The following is a 23191-nucleotide window of genomic DNA, read 5'->3' as shown; positions in this document are numbered from 1 at the left end:
TGAGAGATTATGTGTATGATTCATACATTCCATGAAAGCTACGCATGCGATGGCTGTCTGCTAAAATATTTTGTGAAGACAATTTATAGTTATTTTAGGTTCATGTTTTTGGTGTGTGATTAATCTCTTTCTTCCTCAAATTCAAGTGAGATATGCCATCCTGTCTTGGTGACATATGACAAATATATCTGGTTTGCAACACAGTTGTACATAAATCAATTCTATTTGGACCCATTTTATCATAGATTTTATTTAATTTCATCATTAGTTTCAAACACACGCACACCCACGCTGGGAATTTCTAACTCGGAACAATAAACACACGTCATCAGAATGATTGGTTTTCCAATATATATATATATATATATATATATATATATATATATATATATATATATATATATATATCCATGATGTTCATCAATATAATAAGAGATTTACACTACAATTGTTTTTTTATGTACTTCTGGTTTTAAATTGGTTTCCTCTGGTACATTGTAATCCACTTTGTTAAATATCCAATCCCATTCAAAACAAAAACACAATAAATAAAATAAAAAAGACTGAACAGAACACATTACCCATGATCCCCCAGTCTATTCCCTCCTGAAAGGCAAGGCAAAAAGAGGCAATGTTGACTGTCACTCCCCCAACCGCAGTCCTCAAAGAACAAAATAATATTCCCTCCCCAAAATGAACAGCTCAAACAAAAATAAACATATTAACAACAGAGGAATCTGTTTCGAATCGTGACACCATTCTAAGAATTCTGGAAATTTGACTAGAGGGTAAAAATAAAATGTATTTTTCCAGTAACATCCCATTTCCTTGACTTGTCTGACATGGTTAACATAGAGGTCAAGTCTTTATTTAATCTTTCCTCCCCTTCCAATGTACACACAACCGAAGCCATTGACATCATACCAAAGTTATTACTAACTTTATGCAAATTACAAAGAAAACATAGGGTCTGACATTTTATTTGATAAATTTCATGTGTTTTAGTTAGAGCATTGTGATTTTATTGTCAACCTGTGAAGGTCCAGTGCCTCAAAAGGTTGCCTCCTATGTTGAATCCACTGAGCACCTCTTAGGGTTGGCAATAACACAATATTCTCATCCACATCATATTCTAGCCCCACAAAATGCACCCAGAATACAACAGAAAAAAGTGCCTGGACATTAAAAGTTGCGCAGACCCATCCTCACAGAGAAAAAAGGCAACAAAAAATGAGCACTCACAGAACATAAAGTTGTCTATTTTTGTATCTAAATTTACTGAGCACTCTTAGGACAACCCTTGGATTTGTGAACAACACAGCAGTCCTACCCCGACCCGTAGTGTCATGTCGCTCCAATCCACTGAGACAATAATAACTCGAAGGCAGCCCTCTATTTTTTGTCACCTTCAAAATTGTAATTATTTGCTATTCAAATGTTTATATAGCTTCATGTAGTTTTTTGTTTTCACATTGTAGATTTGATGAACTGTTATAATCCCTGACCTGAGGAAATAGGAACCCCTTCCCCCAAATATACCCCCACACTACAACACCAGACAATACAGACTTGTTTTTCTACATGTTTTGTTTGTTTTGTTAAACAGCTATAGATAACGTTCATATTTTTTTTATCTTTAAATTGTTGTCAGCACGACAGAGACACACAAAAGATAAATTGTGCTATTATTAGTTATAGGAGCATATGTCTAAAGACTTGGTACAGATTAAAGTAGTTTTATGGTGGGGGAGGGGGATGAAGCACATTTTACTTAGGTTTGGATTCTCTTCAAATAGCACATAATGTCACCATCTATTTGCCGGTATAACATGTTGACTACGATCTGAAAGGGTTAAAAGGTCATGTGACTAGGTATTTTGGGTTAAGGGTATGCTTTCAAAAACAGGTTCCAGTACTATTGCTGTTAAAGTGACTCGGATAAAATATGTTGTGTTCCTCTACTTGTTTTTGATGGCAGTTGGCAGCATAGGCAAGAAAACCTGGTCTTTGGTAATTTCCCTCTGAATTAGTTTGCTCTACTTAAGTGAAATAAAGGGGGAGGGTGGGGGATTTGCTTTACAGGGAGATAAGGCCATTTCCGTTAACATGTGTGTGATAGAGAGAGAGAGAGAGAGAGAGAGAGAGAGAGAGAGAGAGAGAGAGAGAGAGAGAGAGAGAGAGAGAGAGAGAGAGAGAGAGAGAGAGAGAGAGAGAGAGAAAAAGAAAGAAAGGAGAGAGAGAGAGAGAGGAGAGAGAGAGAAAGAAAGGAAGGAGAGAGAGAGAGAGAAGGGGAGAGAGAGAGAAAGAGAGAAGGGGAGAGAGAGAAGGAGAGAGAGAGAGAAAGAGAGAAGGGGAGAGAGAGAGAAAGAGAGAATGGGAGAGAGAGAAGGAGAGAGAGAGAGAAAGAGAGAAGGGGAGAGAGAGAGAGAAGGGGAGAGAGAGAAAGAGAGAAGGAGAAAGAGAGAGAGAAGGAGAAAGAGAGAGAGAAAGAGAGAAGGAGAGAGAGAGAGAGAGAAAGAGAGGGAGAGAGAGAAAGAGAGGAGAGAGAGAAAGAGAGAAGGAGAGAGAGAGATGCTAAGAGGGTAGAAGGAACTAGAAGGAGTCATGATGGGGGAGACAATGCAAGGGGGAGGGAGAGAGAGTGAGGGGGGAGAGAGGGGGGTGAGAGAAAGAGCAAGGGAATATCTGTGTCGTTTATTCGTAAAGTGATGGGTGGTTGGGGAGGCCTCTGCCAGTGAATATTCCTTGAGCATACCTGGAAAAATGGCAAACTTGACCCGTCTGAAAGAGTCAGTGGGCTAATCTGTTACCTCATCACTCTGCTCATCGAATTCAGTTGTCATGGAAACAGCTTGCCCACATCGGTAAGGTCTAAGTGGCCTAATCTGTCAAGATAAACTAGGGATATTCCCAGGGCGGCAGTGTTTCACCAACACACACTCACACACACATTCACAGTGTAGGATCCTGAATCAGTGAGGGGGGAGCTGGGGACGGAGGTGAAATAGGAGGATGTAGGAAGTATGCAGACCCGGTGGAACATAGGGGAAGAGGTCATGTTGAAGTGACATAACCTATGGGAACAACTATATATCCCACAGTTCCAGGGGTCTTTCTGTTACTACTCATAACGTAGACTAATAGAGCTGGCAGATCGATAGCACTAGCAACAGGTAGGCCTTTACAGGGGCATGGGACAAGAGGTGACCATGCAAGAGCAATCCATTAAGACCATACCATTAAGGGCACCAATGAGAAAATAACAGAAAATAAAAGCCTCTCCCTAGTTTCTTGGCAGTGTTTATCTTACAGAGCTGAACCGCAAAAAGACACATACACGCAAAAAGGTAGAGAGGAGCGCTGCTTTGAGTTCAGTCTCCTCTTTACATGTCTGCTTCACACAAACACAAAAATATGCTATATAAAATATACTCTATTACTATGTTTAAAAAAGAAAAAGGCAGTAACTAGGGAGAAATGAAAGAAAGAGAGAGAACAGCAGCACTAGCTAAACGCTCACTCTATCTTGTGTGCTGGAATGCTAAGACGTTTTTCATGACATTTCTAGGAATGTTCACTTAAGTTTTACAGCAACTCTGAATCTGTCGATGAAGCTGGTACCCATGACCCAAGTTAGTCCCTTTCTCTAAATCATCTTGTTCATCTATGCCAGTTGCTTCATCTATCTTAATACTTGTACCTTCACTTTCAAATAAGGCTGAGTTGTCTGTGTATGTGCTCATGAATAGGTGAGGTTTTGCTGCATGAGGTTCTCTCTCTGCCGGTCATTCTGTTGATCAGTCAGACAGCGGTCATTCTGTTGACCAGTCAGACAGCGGTCATTCTGTTGACCAGTCAGACAGCGGTCATTCTGTTGACCAGTCAGACAGCGGTCATTCTGTTGACCAGTCAGACAGCGGTCATTCTGTTGACCAGTCAGACAGCACCATCAATATCAAAGTTCTTTGTGCATTTCACACCACCTAAACGTTTTCAGTCAGCCATTGCCCCTACACAAAATAAAACTTGGATGGGAACATTTTGACCATTAAGGTGACACGTTTTGATCAGAGACTAAGGCTTTACTGTGTCATTGTGATTATTTAGTTAGTAATGACATCTCTGTAGGATTGGTGCATTGTCACAGCAACTTTATGCAATTTTATGTTGCTGAAATGAACAAATTAATCAGGTTCAAATTACGATGCACCAAACAAAAACTAGTAAGCCCTCCTTTCTATCAATATTGTTATTTTCCCCACTCTGGCTTGTTATATTGATCTCTACAATAATATTTACGGTAACTTTATACAGGCTATCTATTTTCTGTTTTCAAAGATACTTACACATACATGTGCTACAGTGACAGCATTTGTACTAGACTGCCATGAAGGAATGTTCTCGAAATAAGACACTAAGTAAAATAAAAAACATCTACAGACATTGGTCCAATTCTAATGGCAGTTTAAAAAGAGAAGGTATATGACTCGGAAACGACAGACAGGGAAACAGAAACAGAAACAAAGAGAAAGGGTGAAAGGATTCTGAAGAGACAGTATGGCTAAATGGTATAGGAGAGAGAAAGCGAGAGAGAAGCAAAAGATGGAAGAAGAGGATGGGAATATTGATGAAGTACCTCGGTTAAAGGAGACTATGTCACTGTGCAAAGATGCACCTATACTCAATGTGAGACAGAGCAAGAGAGAGAAATCCAGAGACAGGCAGAGACAGTGAGAGAGAATGTGCAAGATATACACACTCTGATTAATAGGCAGTAGTTCAAATCTGAAGCATAAGTAAAATTAATACAAAAATTAAAAAATACAAAACGCACACCCACACACAACCTACAAAAACATTATATCAGAATAAAACTCTACAAAGAACTATATATATGTCTGGTATATAACTATTATCACCAGGGTCATCATTTTCCTTTTCTGTTGTCATCGGTAACAATCACAACAAGTATTGGGGTCTGAGTATGAACGACAGATTAGAAAAGCAGGAAGTATTTACAAAGGAGGCAGGTCAACAGATTTACAGGACAAAGATTGACAGGAGTCCAGAGGTGAGGCGGTGGAAGCAGGGGCTGAGGGGGTCAGGGGGTTCGGGGCAGGGTCACATTGAGAATATTTAGGAGCAATTTAATGAATTCAACGTTAGTGGATCATTTTCTCGTCAATTTAAAGGATGTTCTGTTGCAAGGAAGCGGGCAGTCTTGACTGCAGACTGGGGTAGGAGCCACTCATCTTAGGTGCTGAAGTAGACTGGAGAGAGATAATTAGAGAGAGAGCGAAAGAGAGAGCGAGAGAGAGAGAGAGAGAGAGAGAGAGAGAGAGAGAGAGAGAGAGAGATAGAGAGAGAGAGAGAGAGAGAGAGAGAGAGAGAGAGAGAGAGAGAGAGAGAGAGAGAGAGAGAGAGAGAGAGAGAGAGAGAGAGAGAGAAAATATATATATATATAATTTTGAAGCAGAGAGTATATCTTCATTCAAACTGCCATGGCAGGAAGAGTGTGGGTGTGAACCTTACCGATGAGGACGATGAGGACAATCGCACATATCAGCCCCAGGATAATCATCATCTAGAGGAAGCAGAGTTGGACATGGAGAGGCAGTAAATCAGGGGGGATGGAACATGAGGTCAAACACAAGGTATACTTTTAATCCATTTAATTATGTTTTAACATGAGTCTTAAAAGTCTCAAAGGAAATGACTATTATCATGAATTAATGTACTATCTATCCCAGTCTATACCCTTACCTTGGCATTCTTCCACCAGTACTTGTTCTTGAGTTTTGCAGCGCTGGTCTCGAACTGTGAGGCTCCAGCCTGCAGGGCATCGGCCCGATCATCCAGCTCTGACAGCTTCTGATCACGCTCCAGAACCTTATCCACGTTTACACGCATGATATCCACCACCTGGGGAGGGCAGAAACATGGGCCGAAAACGGACGGGGTGAATCACTCAATCATCTCAGACTGAGTGGCTGTGTGTGTTCTCCACAGTGTCACATAGAGTAATGTATTGTTTACATTAGTGTGTTGGACACGCATTCATCCAGTTCATGTCAGCTTGTGACTATTCACAGCATGTGAGCAATGTAAATATATTTCTGTGGGTCAGTATGTGCGTAATACAAGGTGAGTCTGTCTGCATGTTCCTCACCTCATCCACCTGAGCCTGTGTCTGTTGCAGGCGGCGGTTGCTGGTGAGGTTGGGAGGTGGCGCCGCTCCGTCTGCGGGGGCACCGGCAGCAGCTGGGGCAGACCTGTCGATCAAACACAACTCGTCAGTCTATTCACCTTCAATGATGTAAGAATTAACATTTATTAATGCATTCATCTACTAAATAGGCAAACCAATCCCTTTGGTACATAGAAGTGAAATAAGTTACTATCAAATCATGGCTGCTTGGAATTATTCTTTTCTTTTTAAAGTGTTCTACTCCGCTAGCCAGCACCTCGCCTAAACAGGTGTTCTACTCCGCTAGCCAGCACCTCTCCTAAACAGGTGTTCTACTCCGCTAGCCAGCACCTCTCCTAAACAGGTGTTCTACTCCGCTAGCCAGCACCTCGCCTAAACAGGTGTTCTACTCCGCTAGCCAGCACCTCTCCTAAACAGGTGTTCTACTCCGCTAGCCAGCACCTCTCCTAAACAGGTGTTCTACTCCGCTAGCCAGCACCTCGCCTAAACAGGTGTTCTACTCCGCTAGCCAGCACCTCGCCTTAACAGGTGTTCTACTCCGCTAGCCAGCACCTCTCCTAAACAGGTGTTCTACTCCGCTAGCCAGCACCTCGCCTAAACAGGTGTTCTACTCCGCTAGCCAGCACCTCGCCTAAACAGGTGTTCTACTCCGCTAGCCAGCACCTCGCCTAAACAGGTGTTCTACTCCGCTAGCCAGCACCTCGCCTAAACAGTTGTTCTACTCCGCTAGCCAGCACCTCGCCTAAACAGGTGTTCTACTCCGCTAGCCAGCACCTCGCCTAAACAGGTGTTCTACTCCGCTAGCCAGCACCTCGCCTAAACAGGTGTTCTACTCCGCTAGCCAGCACCTCGCCTAAACAGGTGTTCTACTCCGCTAGCCAGCACCTCGCCTAAACAGGTGTTCTACTCCGCTAGCCAGCACCTCGCCTAAACAGGTGTTCTATTCCGCTAGCCAGCACCTCGCCTAAACAGGTGTTCTACTCCGCTAGCCAGCACCTCGCCTAAACAGTTGTTCTACTCCGCTAGCCAGCACCTCGCCTAAACAGGTGTTCTACTCCACTAGCCAGCACCTCGCCTAAACAGGTGTTCTACTCCGCTAGCCAGCACCTCGCCTAAACAGGTGTTCTACTCCGCTAGCCAGCCCCTCGCCCTAAACAGGTGTTCTACTCCGCTAGCCAGCACCTCGCCTAAACAGGTGTTCTACTCCGCTAGCCAGCACCTCGCCTAAACAGGTGTTCTACTCCACTAGCCAGCACCTCTCCTAAACAGGTGTTCTACTCCGCTAGCCAGCACCTCGCCTAAACATGTGTTCTACTCCACTAGCCAGCACCTCGCCTAAACAGGTGTGCATTTCTTTCGCCTCCAGATTGCTTGGAATTATCCATCATCACAGTACTCACTGAGGCTGAATCTCAACCTTATAGGTTTGGATCAAGTCAACAGCTTGAATGGATGATGGGAAAAGTAGGCAGATTATCTCTCTTTAATGAGCCTCAACAACAGGCTGAATGGTTTACAAATACTGAACAGTAACATCCAACACCAGGATCCAAGGGCCTAGATAAAAGGATCCACCAAGCATGAAATACAATGATAAGAATCAGCTGTGCTTACGACCCTTTTCCACAGTATTCCTAACTCCCACTACTGAAGCACATTCAGTGAGATTCTGAATGAATCCAAACCATCACATTCTCTGTCCAAAGAAGGCACCTACATCTGAAAGCTGAATAAAAAGCTGAATAAATTGATAAATTATGCTCTCTCTCTCTCTAATTACAGACAGGAATAAAATGTTTTTACAATCAAGATGATAGAAAATTGAAAGAAAGCTAATCATAATGTCTGGCTGGCATACTATCTGTCCTAACAGAATCCTCATAAAGGAAACATGAAGATGACCCATAAATTCTGCCTGTCATGTCTGGCAGACATACCATCCTGACCTACATCCCTTATCTAGGCATTTTTAGGGCTGTTCTAAGGGGAAACGAATGGACGACAATCATACATCCTGAAGCAATTACCACATGTCTGGTCCTATCAATGTATTCTGTCCATGTATTCTAACCATCTACAACTGGGTACAATAACTCATTACTTCTCACCAAACTACATGAATGTGGCGTCTTTGTTATCGTTATGAGCTCACTGCAGTTTTTTCAAAACCTTGACTATTTGACCATTTAATTCAAAATAACACTGGCAAGGCCCAAAACATAATGATGCAAGGGAGAATGCCAGGTAGTCCTTCCACTATGTGTTAGTAACTCACTATGTGACCATGGAGTTGAGCTGTGTTGGTAACTCACTATGTGTACCATGGAGCTGAACTGTGTTAGTAGCTCACTATGTGACCATGGAGCTGAGCTGTGTTAGTAACTCACTATGTGACCATGGAGCTGAGCTGTGTTAGTAACTCACTATGTGACCATGGAGCTGAGCTGTGTTGGTAACTCACTATGTGTACCATGGAGCTGAGCTGTGTTAGTAACTCACTATGTGACCATGGAGCTGAGCTGTGTTAGTAACTCACTATGTGACCATGGAGCTGAGCTGTGTTGGTAACTCACTATGTGGACCATGGAGCTGAGCTGTGTTGGTAACTCACTATGTGACCATTGAGCTGAGCTGTGTCGGTAACTCACTATGTGACCATGGAGCTGAGCTGTGTCAGTAACTCACTATGTGACCATGGAGCTGAGCTGTGTTAATAACTCACTATGTGACCATGGAGCTGAGCTGTGTTGGTAACTCACTATGTGACCATGGAGTTGAGCTGTGTTAGTAACTCACTATGTGACCATGGAGCTGAGCTGTGTTAGTAACTCACTATGTGACCATGGAGCTGAGCTGTGTTAGTAACTCACTATGTGACCATGGAGCTGAGCTGTGTTGGTAACTCACTATATGACCATGGAGCTGAGCTGTATTAGTAACTCACTATGTGACCATGGAGCTGAGCTGTGTTAGTAACTCACTATGTGACCATGGAGCTGAGCTGTGTTAGTAACTCACTATGTGACCATGGAGCTGACCTGTGTTGGTAACTCACTATGTGACCATGGAGCTGAGCTGTGTTGGTAACTCACTATGTGTACCATGGAGCTGAGCTGTGTTAGTAACTCACTATGTGACCATGGAGCTGAGCTGTGTTAGTAACTCACTATGTGACCATGGAGTTGAGCTGTGTTAGTAACTCACTATGTGACGATGGAGCTGAGCTGTGTTGGTAACTCACTATGTGACCATGGAGCTGAGCTGTGTTGGTAACTCACTATGTGACCATGGAGCTGAGTAATATAAGCATATTACAAAGGAGGAAGTTTACAAACACCTTAGCAAAATACATTTAAACTCAGTTTTTCACAATTCCTGACATTTGATCCGAGTAAAAATTCCCTGTCTTAGGTCAGTTAGGATCACCACTTTATTTTAAGAATGTGAAATGTCAGGTATAATACTAGAGAGAATTATTTATTTCAGCTTTTATTTCTTTCATCACATTCCCAGTGGGTTAGAAGTTTACATACACTCAATTAGTATTTGATAGTATTGCCTTTAAATTGTCTAACTTGGGTCAAATGTTTCAGGTAGCCTTCCACAAGCTTCCCACAATAAGTTGGGTGAATTTTGGCCCATTCCTCCTGACAGAGCTGGTGTAACTGAGTCAGGTTTGTAGGCCTCCTTGCTCGCACATGCTTTTTCTGTTCTGCCCAAACATTTTCCATAGGATTGAGGTCAGGGATTTGTGATGGCCACTCCAATACCTTGACTTTGTGACCAGGGCTTTGTGATGACCAATCCATTTTGCCACAACTTTGGAAGTATGCTTGGGGTCATTGTCCATTTGGAAGACCCATTTGTGACCAAGCTTTAACTTCCTGACTGATGTCTTGAGATGTTGCTTCAATATATCCACAGAATTGTCCTTCCTCATGAAGCCATCTATTTTGTGAAGTGCACCAGCCCCTCCTGCAGCAAAGCACCCCCACAACATGATGCTGCCACCCCGTGCTTCACGGTTGGGATGGTGTTCTTCGGCTTGCAAGCCTCCCCCTTTTTCCTCCAAACATAACGATGGTCATTATGACAAAACAGTTCTATTTTTGTTTCATTAGACCAGAGGACATTTCTCCAAAAATGCTTTTTTATAGCGGTTTTGGAGCAGTGGCATCTTCCTTGCGGAGCGGCCTTTCAGGTTATGTCGATATAGGACTCGTTTTTTCTGTGGATATAGATAATTTTGTACCTGTTTCCTCCAGCATCTTCACAAGGTCCTTTGCTGTTGTTCTTGGATTGATTTGCACTTTTCGCACCAAAGTACGTTCATCTCTAGGAGACAGAACACGTCTCCTTCCTGAACGGTATGATGGCTGCGTGGTCCCATGGTGTTTATACTTGCATACTATTCTTTGTACAGATGAATGTGGTACCTTCAGGCGTTTGGAAATTGCTCCCAAGGATGAACCAGACTTGTGGAGGTCTACAAAAAAAATTCAGAGTTCTTGGCTGATTTCTTTTGATTTTCCCATGATGTCAAGCAAAGAGGCACTGAGTTTGAAAATAGGCCCTGAAATAGATCCACAGGTACACCTCCAATTGACTCAAATTATGTCAATTAGCCTATCAGAAGCTTCTAAAGCCATGACATTATTTTCTGGAATTTCCCAAGCTGTTTAAAGGCACAGTCAACTTAGTGTATGTAAACTTCTGGCCAACTGAAATTGTGATACAGTAAATTGTAAGTGAAATAATCTGTCTAAACAATTGTTGTAAAAATTACTTGTGTCATGCACAAAGTAGATGTCCTAATTGACTTGCCAAAACTATATTTTGTTAACAAGAAATTAGTGGAGTGGTTGAAAACCAAGTTTTAATGACTCCAACCTAAGTGTATGTAAACTTCCGTCTTCAACTGTATCTTTTTTTTGTTTCAGTGTGGTGATGGCGTGTATTGTGTCTCGCCAGTATTTCCAGCACCCAAGTAGAGCAATAGTTGTGTAACTGTAACTGCACCCCCAAGCAGGGGTCATACACTGTACACTAAATGGCTTTAGGGAAGTAGTAATTTTCATAATAGCTCTAACTGTATGTGAGAGTGAGTATCACACTCAATGTTATTTAATTTGAAGTCTCTGTAGCCTTTTTATTATTGTATAATCATATGGGTATCATATGGATAAGTGGGAAATAATTAATACACAGCATTGAGTATGAACCGCTTTCAATCTTGTTTCTCAACTACATCTTGAGGCTGCCTCCTGCCTGTAGTGACCCCCTTCTTCCAGCAGAGTGAGACAAAACTCAGTATAAAGGTCACCTTTAAGTCCGTCACACACAGCTAATCTCCATGTGGCTACAAATCCTTCTGTAAACTCCTGATGTTTTCGTTTGCTTGGCTTTATCAGTCCAAAGCAAGCCCGGTCTGAAAACACTCATTTTCTGGCTTGTGTCATTTTGTCAAATGAATCATTATGCTAGTGTAACGGATGTGAAATGGCTAGCTAGTTAGCGGGTACGCGCTACTAGCATTTCAATCAGTTACGTCACTTGCTCTGAAACCTAGAAGAAGTGTTGCCTCTTGCTCTGCAAGGGCTGCGGCCTTTGTGGAGCGATGGGTAACGACGCTTCTTGGGTGACTGTTGTTGATGTGTGCAGAAGGTCCCTGGTTCGCGCCCGGGTATGGTATAAAGTTATACTGTTACATTGGTGCCGTGACCCGGATCACTGGTTGCTGCGGAAAAGGAGGCGGTTGAAAGGGGGGTGAGTGTAACGGATGTGAAATGGTTAGCAGGTTCGTGCTACTAGCATTTCAATTAGTTACGTCACTTGCTCTGAAACCTAGAAGTAGTGGTTCCCCTTGCTCTGCAAGGGCCGCGGCCTTTGTGGAGCGATGGGTAACGACGCTTCTTGGGTGACTGTTGTTGATGTGTGCAGAAGGTCCCTGGTTCGTGCCCGGGTATGGGCGAGGGGACGGTATAAAGTTATACTGTTACACTACCCAAATCTTATACACTGCTCAAAAAAATAAAGGGAACACTTAAACAACACAATGTAACTCCAAGTCAATCACACTTCTGTGAAATCAAACTGTCCACTTAGGAAGCAACACTGATTGACAATAAATGTCACATGCTGTTGTGCAAATGGAATAGACAAAAGGTGGAAATTATAGGCAATTAACAAGACACCCCCAATAAAGGAGTGGTTCTGCAGGTGGTGACCACAGACCAATTCTCAGTTCCTATGCTTCCTGGCTGATGTTTTGGTCACTTTTGAATGCTGGCGGTGCTTTCACTCTAGTGGTAGCATGAGACGGAGTCTACAACCCACACAAGTGGCTCAGGTAGTGCAGCTCATCCAGGATGGCACATCAATGCGAGCTGTGGCAAGAAGGTTTGCTGTGTCTGTCAGCGTAGTGTCCAGAGCATGGAGGCGCTACCAGGAGACAGGCCAGTACATCAGGAGACGTGGAGGAGGCCGTAGGAGGGCAACAACCCAGCAGCAGGACCGCTACCTCCGCCTTTGTGCAAGGAGGAGCACTGCCAGAGCCCTGCAAAATGACGTCCAGCAGGCCACAAATGTGCATGTGTCTGCTCAAACGGTTAGAAACAGACTCCATGAGGGTGGTATGAGGGCCCGACGTCCACAGGTGGGGGTTGTGCTTACAGCCCAACACCGTGCAGGACGTTTGGTATTTGCCAGAGAACACCAAGATTGGCAAATTCGCCACTGGCGCCCTGTGCTCTTCACAAATGAAAGCAGGTTCACACTGAGCACATGTGACAGACGTGACAGAGTCTGGAGACGCCGTGGAGAACGTTCTGCTGCCTGCAACATCCTCCAGCATGACCGGTTTGGCGGTGGGTCAGTCATGGTGTGGGGTGGCATTTCTTTGTGGGGCCGCACAGCCCTCCATGTGCTCGCCAGAGGTAGCCTGACTGCCATTAGGTACCGAGATGAGATCCGCAGAGCCCTTGTGAGACCATATGCTGACACATGCACATTTGTGGCCTGCTGGAGGTCATTTTGCAGGGCTCTGGCAGTGCTCCTCCTTGCACAAAGGTGGAGGTAGCGGTCATGCTGCTGGGTTGTTGCCCTCCTACGGCCTCCTCCACGTCTCCTGATGTACTGGCCTGTCTCCTGATAGCGCCTCCATGCTCTGGACACTACGCTGACAGACACAGCAAACCTTCTTGCCACAGCTCGCATTGATGTGCCATCCTGGATGAGCTGCACTACCTGAGCCACTTGTGTGGGTTGTAGACTCCGTCTCATGCTACCACTAGAGTGAGAGCACCGCCAGCATTCAAAAGTGACCAAAACATCAGCCAGGAAGCATAGGAACTGAGAAGTGATCTGTGGTCACCACCTGCAGAACCACTCCTTTATTGGGGGTCTTGCTAACTGCCTATAATTTCCACCATTTGTCTAATCCATTTGCACAACAGCATGTGAAATTTATTGTCAATCAGTGTTGCTTCCTAAGTGGACAGTTTGATTTCACAGAAGTGTGATTGACTTGGGAGTTACATTGTGTTGTTTAAGTGTTCCCTTTATTTTTTTGAGCAGTGTATATTTTACTGGGAGCCTCCATTATGTTAGTGAGGTCTAGGTTGGTCGTGTTTTTTCTCATCTTGTTTACAGGCCAAATCCTGCCCAGTCTCTTTCACCTTCATTGCAGAAGGGGCCATCGTCATTGCACCGCGAGGAAAAGCGAGATGAACGATGGAGGAGGACGGTTATTGGCAACTCACCCTGTGTGTTTTGTAGATCCTTCCCCACATTGCCTACAACAACCATTGTTTTCTCAGGGACTCGAGATAAAAGCAGAGGGTGGATTGTGTGCACAGTGACGGGGAAAATATTCAAAGTGAACGACAAAATGGATTGTGTAAACTAACCTCGGAAATGAGACTAATGGAGTGTCGACAGCAGCCTTGGGGGAAATCCAGGGCAAGACCACGCTGTAAAGGGGTTACCATGAATTTGACAGTAGCTTACAGGCAGCTTGGTGGCAATTAAAAGTCTGTATATCATATTAAAGTACACCTACTGTAATATACATGTGGTATCAAATCAAGTACTCTGTAATGACACACAGTACAATACCGTACATTTTACTGTATTATACTGTAGAAAAGTAAATGCTACCGTGATTGGAATGAATTCATTGATTAATTAATTGAGGGGAGTGGTTTGTATTTCACAGAATTTTTCTGTTATTACAACGGATTGGTGCAAGCAGGTTTACTGCTAGGTAAAGTGTTCACACATTACATCATATTAATGAATATTTGGTGTTTTATATCACTTGGACTTCTAAATGCCTTAAATAACAAAGGCTTCTAAATTGACAGCGACTACAGGGCAAAACAGACCAAAAGGACTTGGCAAAACACTCAACCATTTAAGGTTTAAGACTTGCTGCCACTCCAATCTGTCCACTTTAAATTGATGGGGCTCTAAAACCAAATATAAGTTAAATTGGTACAACATTCTCACTCACAGGTGCAGCAAATATGCCTCAAAATATGTTAATGAGCCAGAAACAACAATACCATGCATCAAACTAGTGGTCAAAGGTTTTTGTCAGTCTAAAGATACAGTATGGTACTGTATTCTGTGGGATGGATTTACAGTAAGAATAGAAATAGAGCCATTTCCCCACAAGACACCCTAATTTACAATATGCTGCAGTAAAAGGTTTCAGAGTTGTTTTACTGATAATACCTAAAATGACTATATTAATTACAGTTGTATTTTACAGTGCAGGCCTAACTCACATTGGCAACGTCCTCAACCAATATGATGGGAAAAAAACGTCCCTTGTCAAGCAAATCAGCCTATCAGCCAGTTAACAGTTCATATTCCCTTTGAAAAACAGCTGTCATGCTCAGCTTGATCATTCTACACACACGCACACGACAATTAACCTTTTGTTATTAATAGGCAACTACATTAACTAGTAGGCCTAACTACACGTCTTTCTTCACTGCTTTATGAGCTGTATATGACCGATTGACATAAACATTTAAATTAAGCATTTACAAATAGTCTTTCATCCATTACGAGACAGCGCTCACACACCATAGTCACAAAGTGGACTAGCCTGTAAATCGGTTTCAGCACTGTGGGAAAACAACGACAGGCAGCGCTGTCCAGTGTTGAAAAGTAGGATTGGCACGGGCGTTGCATGGTTCCCCAACATTTCTTCCATTTCAGTTAGCATAAAGAGAGGGGGTTTCATGTTTGTTGAAAAGGTGAGGGTGGTCCTGAGTTTCGTCTGAAAGCAATGTCACCACCAATTTATCGGGGGCGTTACAGTGAGAAAATAGGATACATGCATAACCAATGGTATGGCTACATGTGTTTATCAACAGCATGTTGAAGATGTAACACTGACATTTGTTGCCTGGCCTCAACGAGATGTACCGATAGTCTGTTTCAACACCTTGTTTGTATGCACGAATCAGCAGAGAAAAGACTAACACGGCCATCTTCCCTGGCAGTGAAACACCTGCGTCCTGTAACCTAGCAGTCTAAAAAAAAACAAAAAAAATACAGACGAGTGAACATAATAGGGCTATAGCTTGTCAAGGAAAGGATCGGAAAACGGTCACATCCCCAGTGTACTCTTGAACCCTCAAATAAAATACTTAAATCGCGCGACAATCGACAGATATGAGCGTCAGTTACCCCCACCCCCACCGTTGGTTAGCAATATCAAGTAGGCTAAACCCATAAAATTGCTAATAATAGTCTACTCTACATCCATTACATCCAAGATAATATGTATGTGTTGCTTCTCTAATAAGATGTTCAACATGTTGAATTAAATAAAATATGTTATTAGGTCGAAGTTGCTCATAATAAGTGTCTTTTGAGCAGTATCCATTCATTTGTCTAGAAAGGAATAGCAGAAACCAATCCAAATAACCAAATTAGAAATGTGTAGGTGTTCTACTTTCAATTCCAATTTCATTTTACAAATGGATATTCAGATAGCCTACAGACGAATAAACGGACGTCAACCCATTCAAATCAAACCAGTATAACCCGGAGAAAACGCGTGCATGTCCAATTCCAATGAGAAGAAAATACATATTTTAAATGTGAATAAATATACCTAATTATAAATAGCCAACGTGACTGAAATATGTTGTAATGAAATATGGCTGACAACAGGGGCCAATGAGTAACCGTTATTCGACGCCTATGGAATAGCCTATAGGCTAATGTTGGATATATCCTATTTAACCTATGTGTGTTATAATGTGTTGTCAGTAAATGTTGATAAATAAACATCAAATAGTAAATATAGTAAATCAACACAATGATAATGCAATTATAGTGTTCTTTAACCCTGACGCACGATTCAAATGCCATATATGCCTTGGAGACAATTGTTAATTTAATTGGCTTTCTAAAACCATTTATGAACAACAAATAGGCTTGCACCCTGCTACCCTACCGACCATGGAATGATACATTCACATTAGACAACAAGCAAACAAAGAAAATACATGTCACCAGTAGGTTAGGCAACAGGGTGATACTCACATTTCTTATGATGGTTTATTAATGTACGCAAATCCGACTGGAATGTAGGCTATTCGCCTAATAAGTGGCTATTGAGTGGGTTGCCTTCAGCGCTTTTTTTCCTCTCGCTCCCTCTCAATTGATTCCCTCTTCTGGCGTTTTATATAGGAGGGAGTGATAATGTTTACCACCAATATGTGTTTATTTCCCCCTTGTAAATGTTCCACTTTTCTCCGTTCGTGTGCTTCTTTTATGCCGCAACTCGCCAATATCGTTGTATTATAACTGTGCTACCGCTAGACTCCTCTGTGTCAGTACTGTAATGAACATGTTATAAACAGACACTTGGATTAGGGGAACGAAGATGGTTTGATGACGTCATTCGTCATCCAGGGAGCCGCAGGTTTAAAGGGGTGGTCAGCCAAAGGAATGGTAGACATATGGCAATGTGCCCATATACGGTCAAGGTTTACCAGGGGTTGATCAGTTTTAAAATCCATAAAAATCATAATGGTTAGGAAACTATGTCATTGAAAACCATAATGTATTAGTTGAAAAGGCAGAGTAGGCTATTGTCATTTTGAGGGTGGACCTCATTAAAGGTGGATGGAACGTCAACAAAATGGCGTTCCTTGTAAGGGGGTGGGGTGAAACTCCAGCCTCATTGAAACCAGCAGGTTAATCACGATAATTGAGATTTAACTATCGTGGTGTATAAAGGTTGGATATTTTTAAAATATTTTTATTTATTTAACCTTTATTTAACTAAGGTTAACTACCGTGGCGTCTACAGGTTGGATATTTTTTAATTTTAAAAAAATGTAACCTTTATTTAACTAGGCAAGTCAGATATTAACCTGATATTAATGCCTGGCAACACTTCCATAGCCTACAGTGGTGGAAAAAGTACCCAATTGTCATACTTGAGTAAAGATACCTTAATAGAAAATGACTCAAGTAAAAGTGAAAGTCTCCCAGTAAAATACTACTTGAGTAAAAGTCAAAAAGTAATTTGTTTTAAATATACTTAAGTATCAAAAGGACCGAAGACAGCCTTTTAACAAAGTTACTTAAAACTGTTTTACTTTTGTTAATTCATTTGTACACATTTTAAAGGCTTTTACAGAATTGGATGTTTTTTGCAAGAAAAATTACTTTTATTCATGGTTGTTTCTATTGTTTTTAACAACATGTACTTACATTTTTTAAAATGTAATACTCGAATGCTGTTTTATGCTTTTATGACGTTTTTATGTGTATAAACGATGTAAATGAAAATGAGCTGTTTTTAAAGGAAATTGATAAATAAAAACTTTCCAAAAGAAAAAAAAGTATCAAAAGTAAATGTACTTCCTAAAATATACTTAAGTATCAAAGGTAAAAGTACAATTATAAATAATTTCAAATGCCTTATATTTAGCAAACAGCACCATTTTTTTATTTATTTTGTATTTGCAGATAGCCAGGTGCACACTCCAACACTCAGACATAATTTACATGAAGCTGATTGAGAGAATGCCAAGAGTGTGCAAAGCTGTCATCAAGGCAAAGGGGGCTACTTTGAAGAATCTAAAATATATTTTGATTTGTTTAACACTTTTTTGGTAACTACATGATTCCATATGTGTTATTTGATAGTTTTGATGTCTTTACTATTATTCTACAATTTAGAAAATAGCAAAAAATAAAGAAAAACCCTGGAATGAGTTGGTGTGTACAAACATTTGACTGATATTGTATATTTAAGCAATAAAGCCCAAGCGGGTGGCAGGGAGCCTAGTGGTTAGAGTGTTGGTTCAGTAACTGAAAGATTAGTAGATCAAATCCCAGAGCTGACAAGTTAAAAATCTGTCATTCTGCCCCTGAACAAGGCAGTTAACCCACTGTTCCTAGGGCCGTCATTGTAAATAAGAATTTGTTCTTAATTGACTTGCCTAGATAAATAAAATATAGGGCCAATATACCATGGCTAAGGGCTGTTCTCACGCACGATGCAACGCGGAGTATCACACACCCCCGAGGTGCCTTATTGCTATTATAAACTGGTTACCAATATAATTAGAACAGTAAAATAACTGTTTTGTCATACCCGTGCTATACAGTCTGATATCCCACGGCTGTCGGCCAATCAGCATTTTAGGTTCGAAACACACAGTTTATTAAAATAAAACAATACATTCCACTAGCTAGCTACATCCGTTATGTTACATTGTATTTAGTATCATTAGCCCATTTAATGTAATGTCATGCAACAAATATGTACTCTGGACAACAAGTGACATAAAAAAATGTGAAACCACATTACTTTATACAGCTAACAATTTCTGCTGTACTATTTGTCAGATATTCACAATTTTATGTCAAGTATTTTATTTTTTCATCAAAGAAGTCAGCTTCCAAATGTGGAAGGACATGCGCACCACTCTTTTGTTGTTGTTGTTGTCATTTTAGCAGACCAGAGTTGTAACGCCAGGGTTGTGGGTTCGATTCCCATGGGGGACAAGTATGAAAAATGTATGCACTCACTACTGTCCTCCTTATCCAGAGCCACACTTCCTTTGAGCACAAGGGTGCCCTTGACATTAACGATGAGCTTTTGACTCATTTCTAAAATGTATTTTATTATGTTTAACTAGGCAAGTCAGTTAAGAACAAATACTTATTTACAATGACAGCCTACATACAGCCTCAATTTTAACCAGGGTGTCTGTAGTGACACCTCTAGCACTGAGATACAGTGCCTTAGACCACTGCGCCACTCTGGAGCCCTGAAGTTAACAATAAATAAAAAAATTATGGGCCAAGTTAGCTAGCTGGAAAAAAGTATGGCCAGATCACACAAACATTTATTGTGAGATGCTAATACTAACTACATCGTAATATATTGGCAATACATTTTACATACACTGCTATATTGTGTTTGAGTGACTAATGAAGACTCCAGATTGAAGGATGCAAATGTAGATTGATCCAGGCAGATGAGACCTGCTGCTGACAGTCAAGAATTTTGACAGGTTACCAGTATGGAGCGAAATAGCTGCCAAAAGGTTGAACATATGTATCGTTAAGATCGTAATAAAATCCATAAGTAAATTGTTAAGATTGTAAGAAAAGCCATGCATGAAACATGAAACATGAAACGTAAACGTTAAATTACATCTGTAAACGTACTATGTTACAACTATGAATGAACATTTACACGTTCAATTCTTACTTTACGCCTCCCTTTACTTGGTTACAGACCTTTTTTATACGCACAAACTTTTGTCAGTAATGTGGCATCTGCAAAGGACATTAAACAAACGTAGCTAGTCAAAGCTAGCTAGTCATATATGCTTTTTTTGTTGATGAGATGAAACTGCCAAAACTCTGAAAGGTATTATTGTACGTCAGAATTGCAACACAAGATTTGTTCTAGCCTAAAATCTTAGCCCGTAATCGTAACATGGTGTTTGTATGTTCACAGGTGAAATTTTCACAAGTGGATTTTTCTTACGATCCTAACAATTTACGTATGGATTTTCTTACGATCCTAACGATACGTACGTTCAACCTTTTGGCGGCTATCTGGCTCCATATACCAGCCAGTGGCCTTTATAGCACCCTATCCTACATTACCATCCTACACTATATATACAAAAGTATGTGGACACCCCTTCAAATTAGTGGATTCGACTATTTCAGCCATACCCGTTGCTGACAGGTGTATAAAATCGAGCAAACAGCCATGTAATCTCTATAGACAAACAATGGCTGTATAATGGCCTTACTGAAGAGCTCAGTGACTTTCAACGTGGCACAGTCATAGGATGCCACCTTTCCAACAAGTCTGTTTGTCAAATTTCTGCCCTGCTGGAGCTGCCATGTCAACTGTAAGTGCTGTTATTGTGAAGTGGAAACCTTTAGAAGCAACAACGGCTCAGCCGCGAGTGCTGAAGCACATATCGCATAATAATCATCTGTCCTCGGTTGCAACACTCACTACCAAACGGCCACTGGAAGCAATGTCAGCACAAGCACTGTTCGTTGGAAGCATTATTAAATGAGTTTCCATGGCCGAGCAGCCGCACACAAGCCTCACCATGCACAATGCCAAGTGTCGGCTGGCGTGGTGTAAAGCTTGCCGCTATTGGACTCTGGAACAGTGGAAATGCGTTCTCTGGAGTGATGAGTCACGCTTCACCACCACTGGCAGTCCAATGGACATATCTGGGTTTAGCGGATGCCAGGAGAACGCTACCTGGCCGAAAGCATAGTGCCAACCGTATAGTTTGGTGGAGGAGAAATAATGGTCTGGGGCTGTTTTTCATGGTTCGGGCTAGGCCCCTTAGTTCCAGTGAAGGCAAATCTTAACGCTACAGCATACAACGACATTCTAGACAATTCTGTGCTTTCAACTTTGTTGGAACAGTTTGGGGAAGGTCCTTTCCTGTTCCAGTATGACGATGCCCCCGTGCACAAAGCGAGGTCTATACAGAAATGGTTTGACCCGATTGGTGTGGAAGAACTTAACTGGCCTGCACACAGAGCCCTGAACTCAACCCCATCAAACACCTTTGGGATTTATTTGAACGCCGCCTGCGAGCCAGGCCTAATTGCCCAACATCAGTGCCCAACCTCACTAATGCTCTTGTGGCTGAATGGAAGCAAGTCTGCGTAGCAATGTTCCAATATCTAGACGAAAGCCTTCTCAGAAGAGTAGAGGCTGTTATAGCAGCAAATGAATGACATGCTCGACGAGCAGGTGTCCACATACTTTTGGTCATGTAGTGTATCACCACTAGCTTACACAGCTTATCGATATCTTGCCTACTGGAACCTATGAACCTTGTCAGTGAGGTGTTAGTTTGCTAATATAGATGGCACAAACATGGCTAGCGTACTGTTAGGCTAACTAACTAGCTCGCTAGCTACAATTATTTATATATACATAATTGGTTAGCTATGTCTTGTTAAAAACGGTAACTAGCCGTGCATGTCCAACTGGGTGTCCAGGTGGGTGTCACCATCACTCGACTTCAGCTGTATATAAGGCTGGGTACCATGAGATATTGCTCTAAATCTGGTTTTCATCAGACAGCAACTTAGTTGAAAAGGTAAATGCAATGACTTAACTCTGTCTAGATACAGTACATTAAACACAGTGATGGGGTTGACTGATGACTCACCCTGAACTTATTTCCACTGCTCTATCGATAGCTCCATACATTCATCATTGAGAAGAAACTCTAGAGGGCTAGGAATCTCCTGGTATCTTCTTGCTTTGTAAAGTGTTGTTGTCACGCCCTGGCCTTAGTATTCTTTGTTTTCTTTATTATTTTTAGTTTGGTCAGGGTGTGACATGGGTATTCATGTGGGTTTTGTAGTGTCCAGGGTGATTGTAAGGTTTAGGGGGTTTATTTAGAGTAGTTGGGTTTATGTTTAGTATAGTTGTCTCCTGTGTCTGTGTATGTAGTTGCCCCACAAGGGACTGTTTTCGGTTTGTTTGTTTTTCGGTTTATGTAGTCTGTTCCTGTTTCATGCGTTCTTCGTTATATGTAAGTTCTTATGTTCAGGTGCGTCTACGTCGTTTGTTGTTTTGTTAGTGTATAATCGAGTTCGTGTTTTCTTTAATAAATATGTCTTCAAACTCCGCTGCATATTGGTTCAATCCCTGCTCCTCCTCTTCTGATGAAGAGGAAGAGGAAAGCCGTTACAGTTGTAGCCTGTATGGAAATTGTTTTGCCGACATTGTTGGGGAGTAGTGAACTGCAGTACATATAGTTCAACAAGTAATTGAACTACATTTTGCAGTAGCTTGGTGGTAATAAACTAAATTGAAATCTTGGTAGTGTTTTCAGTTGATAATGACTTTTTTGCCATGTAGCAGTGTAGCTAATTACTGGAACTACACAATCCTGTTTTTTACAAAAAGACAAAGAAATATGGGTGAAGTAGGCACTGATTTCCTTTCTTTTTTGAGGCATCAGACCAGCCTAATTCGCATTTGAAACATCGTTTTTGTGTTTAATAGGCAAAATTACACATTCTGTTAACATATAACCCATATGACCCAACATACAAAGTGATATGTTCTTACAATTTGTAGTCTATGACATTTGAGATTTACATATGACCATTTTTCACAAAGCAGTTTGTATGTAGTGAACTACTTTTACAAATTAACTTTAGTTAAGTAAACTATATTTTTCTTAATAGTAGCTTTAGTTTAGTTTTACTTCTTCCAGTATTAAGTAATTGGTAACTTGGTAAACTATATTTTCAGAGTAGCTTCCCCAACACTGTTTGCCAAACAGTAAATTAATTAACAGTTTCAAAATATCTACATGCGTGTCACATTACTGAAGTGTGTTATCAAATTATGTGCAGCATGAGTGAGGAGCTAGCAGTTGCAACACAGAGGTTACTCTTGACAGGCTTGTTAGAAATGAGTAGCAC

The 23191-nt window shown here is 41.5% G+C and overlaps 1 protein-coding gene across 1 annotated transcript; it reads right to left on the bottom strand.

The window, feature by feature from the left end:
* Nucleotides 1-230: 230 nt before the first annotated feature.
* Nucleotides 231-17128, bottom strand: LOC129863991 (vesicle-associated membrane protein 2-like). Its single transcript, XM_055936504.1, has 5 exons — nt 16775-17128; nt 6170-6272; nt 5764-5922; nt 5533-5584; nt 231-5270 (listed from the first exon to the last, which is right to left on the bottom strand). Coding segments are annotated over exons 1-5 (333 nt in total). The 5' UTR covers nt 16777-17128; the 3' UTR covers nt 231-5253.
* Between the last annotated feature and the right edge of the window lie 6063 nt (nt 17129-23191).

The sequence above is a fragment of the Salvelinus fontinalis genome, chromosome 10 (genome assembly GCF_029448725.1).
Source record: "Salvelinus fontinalis isolate EN_2023a chromosome 10, ASM2944872v1, whole genome shotgun sequence".
Classification (NCBI taxonomy): Eukaryota; Metazoa; Chordata; class Actinopteri; order Salmoniformes; family Salmonidae; genus Salvelinus; species Salvelinus fontinalis.
Note: the sequence above shows the minus strand (reverse complement) of the source record. Positions and strands in the feature narration are given on the sequence as shown.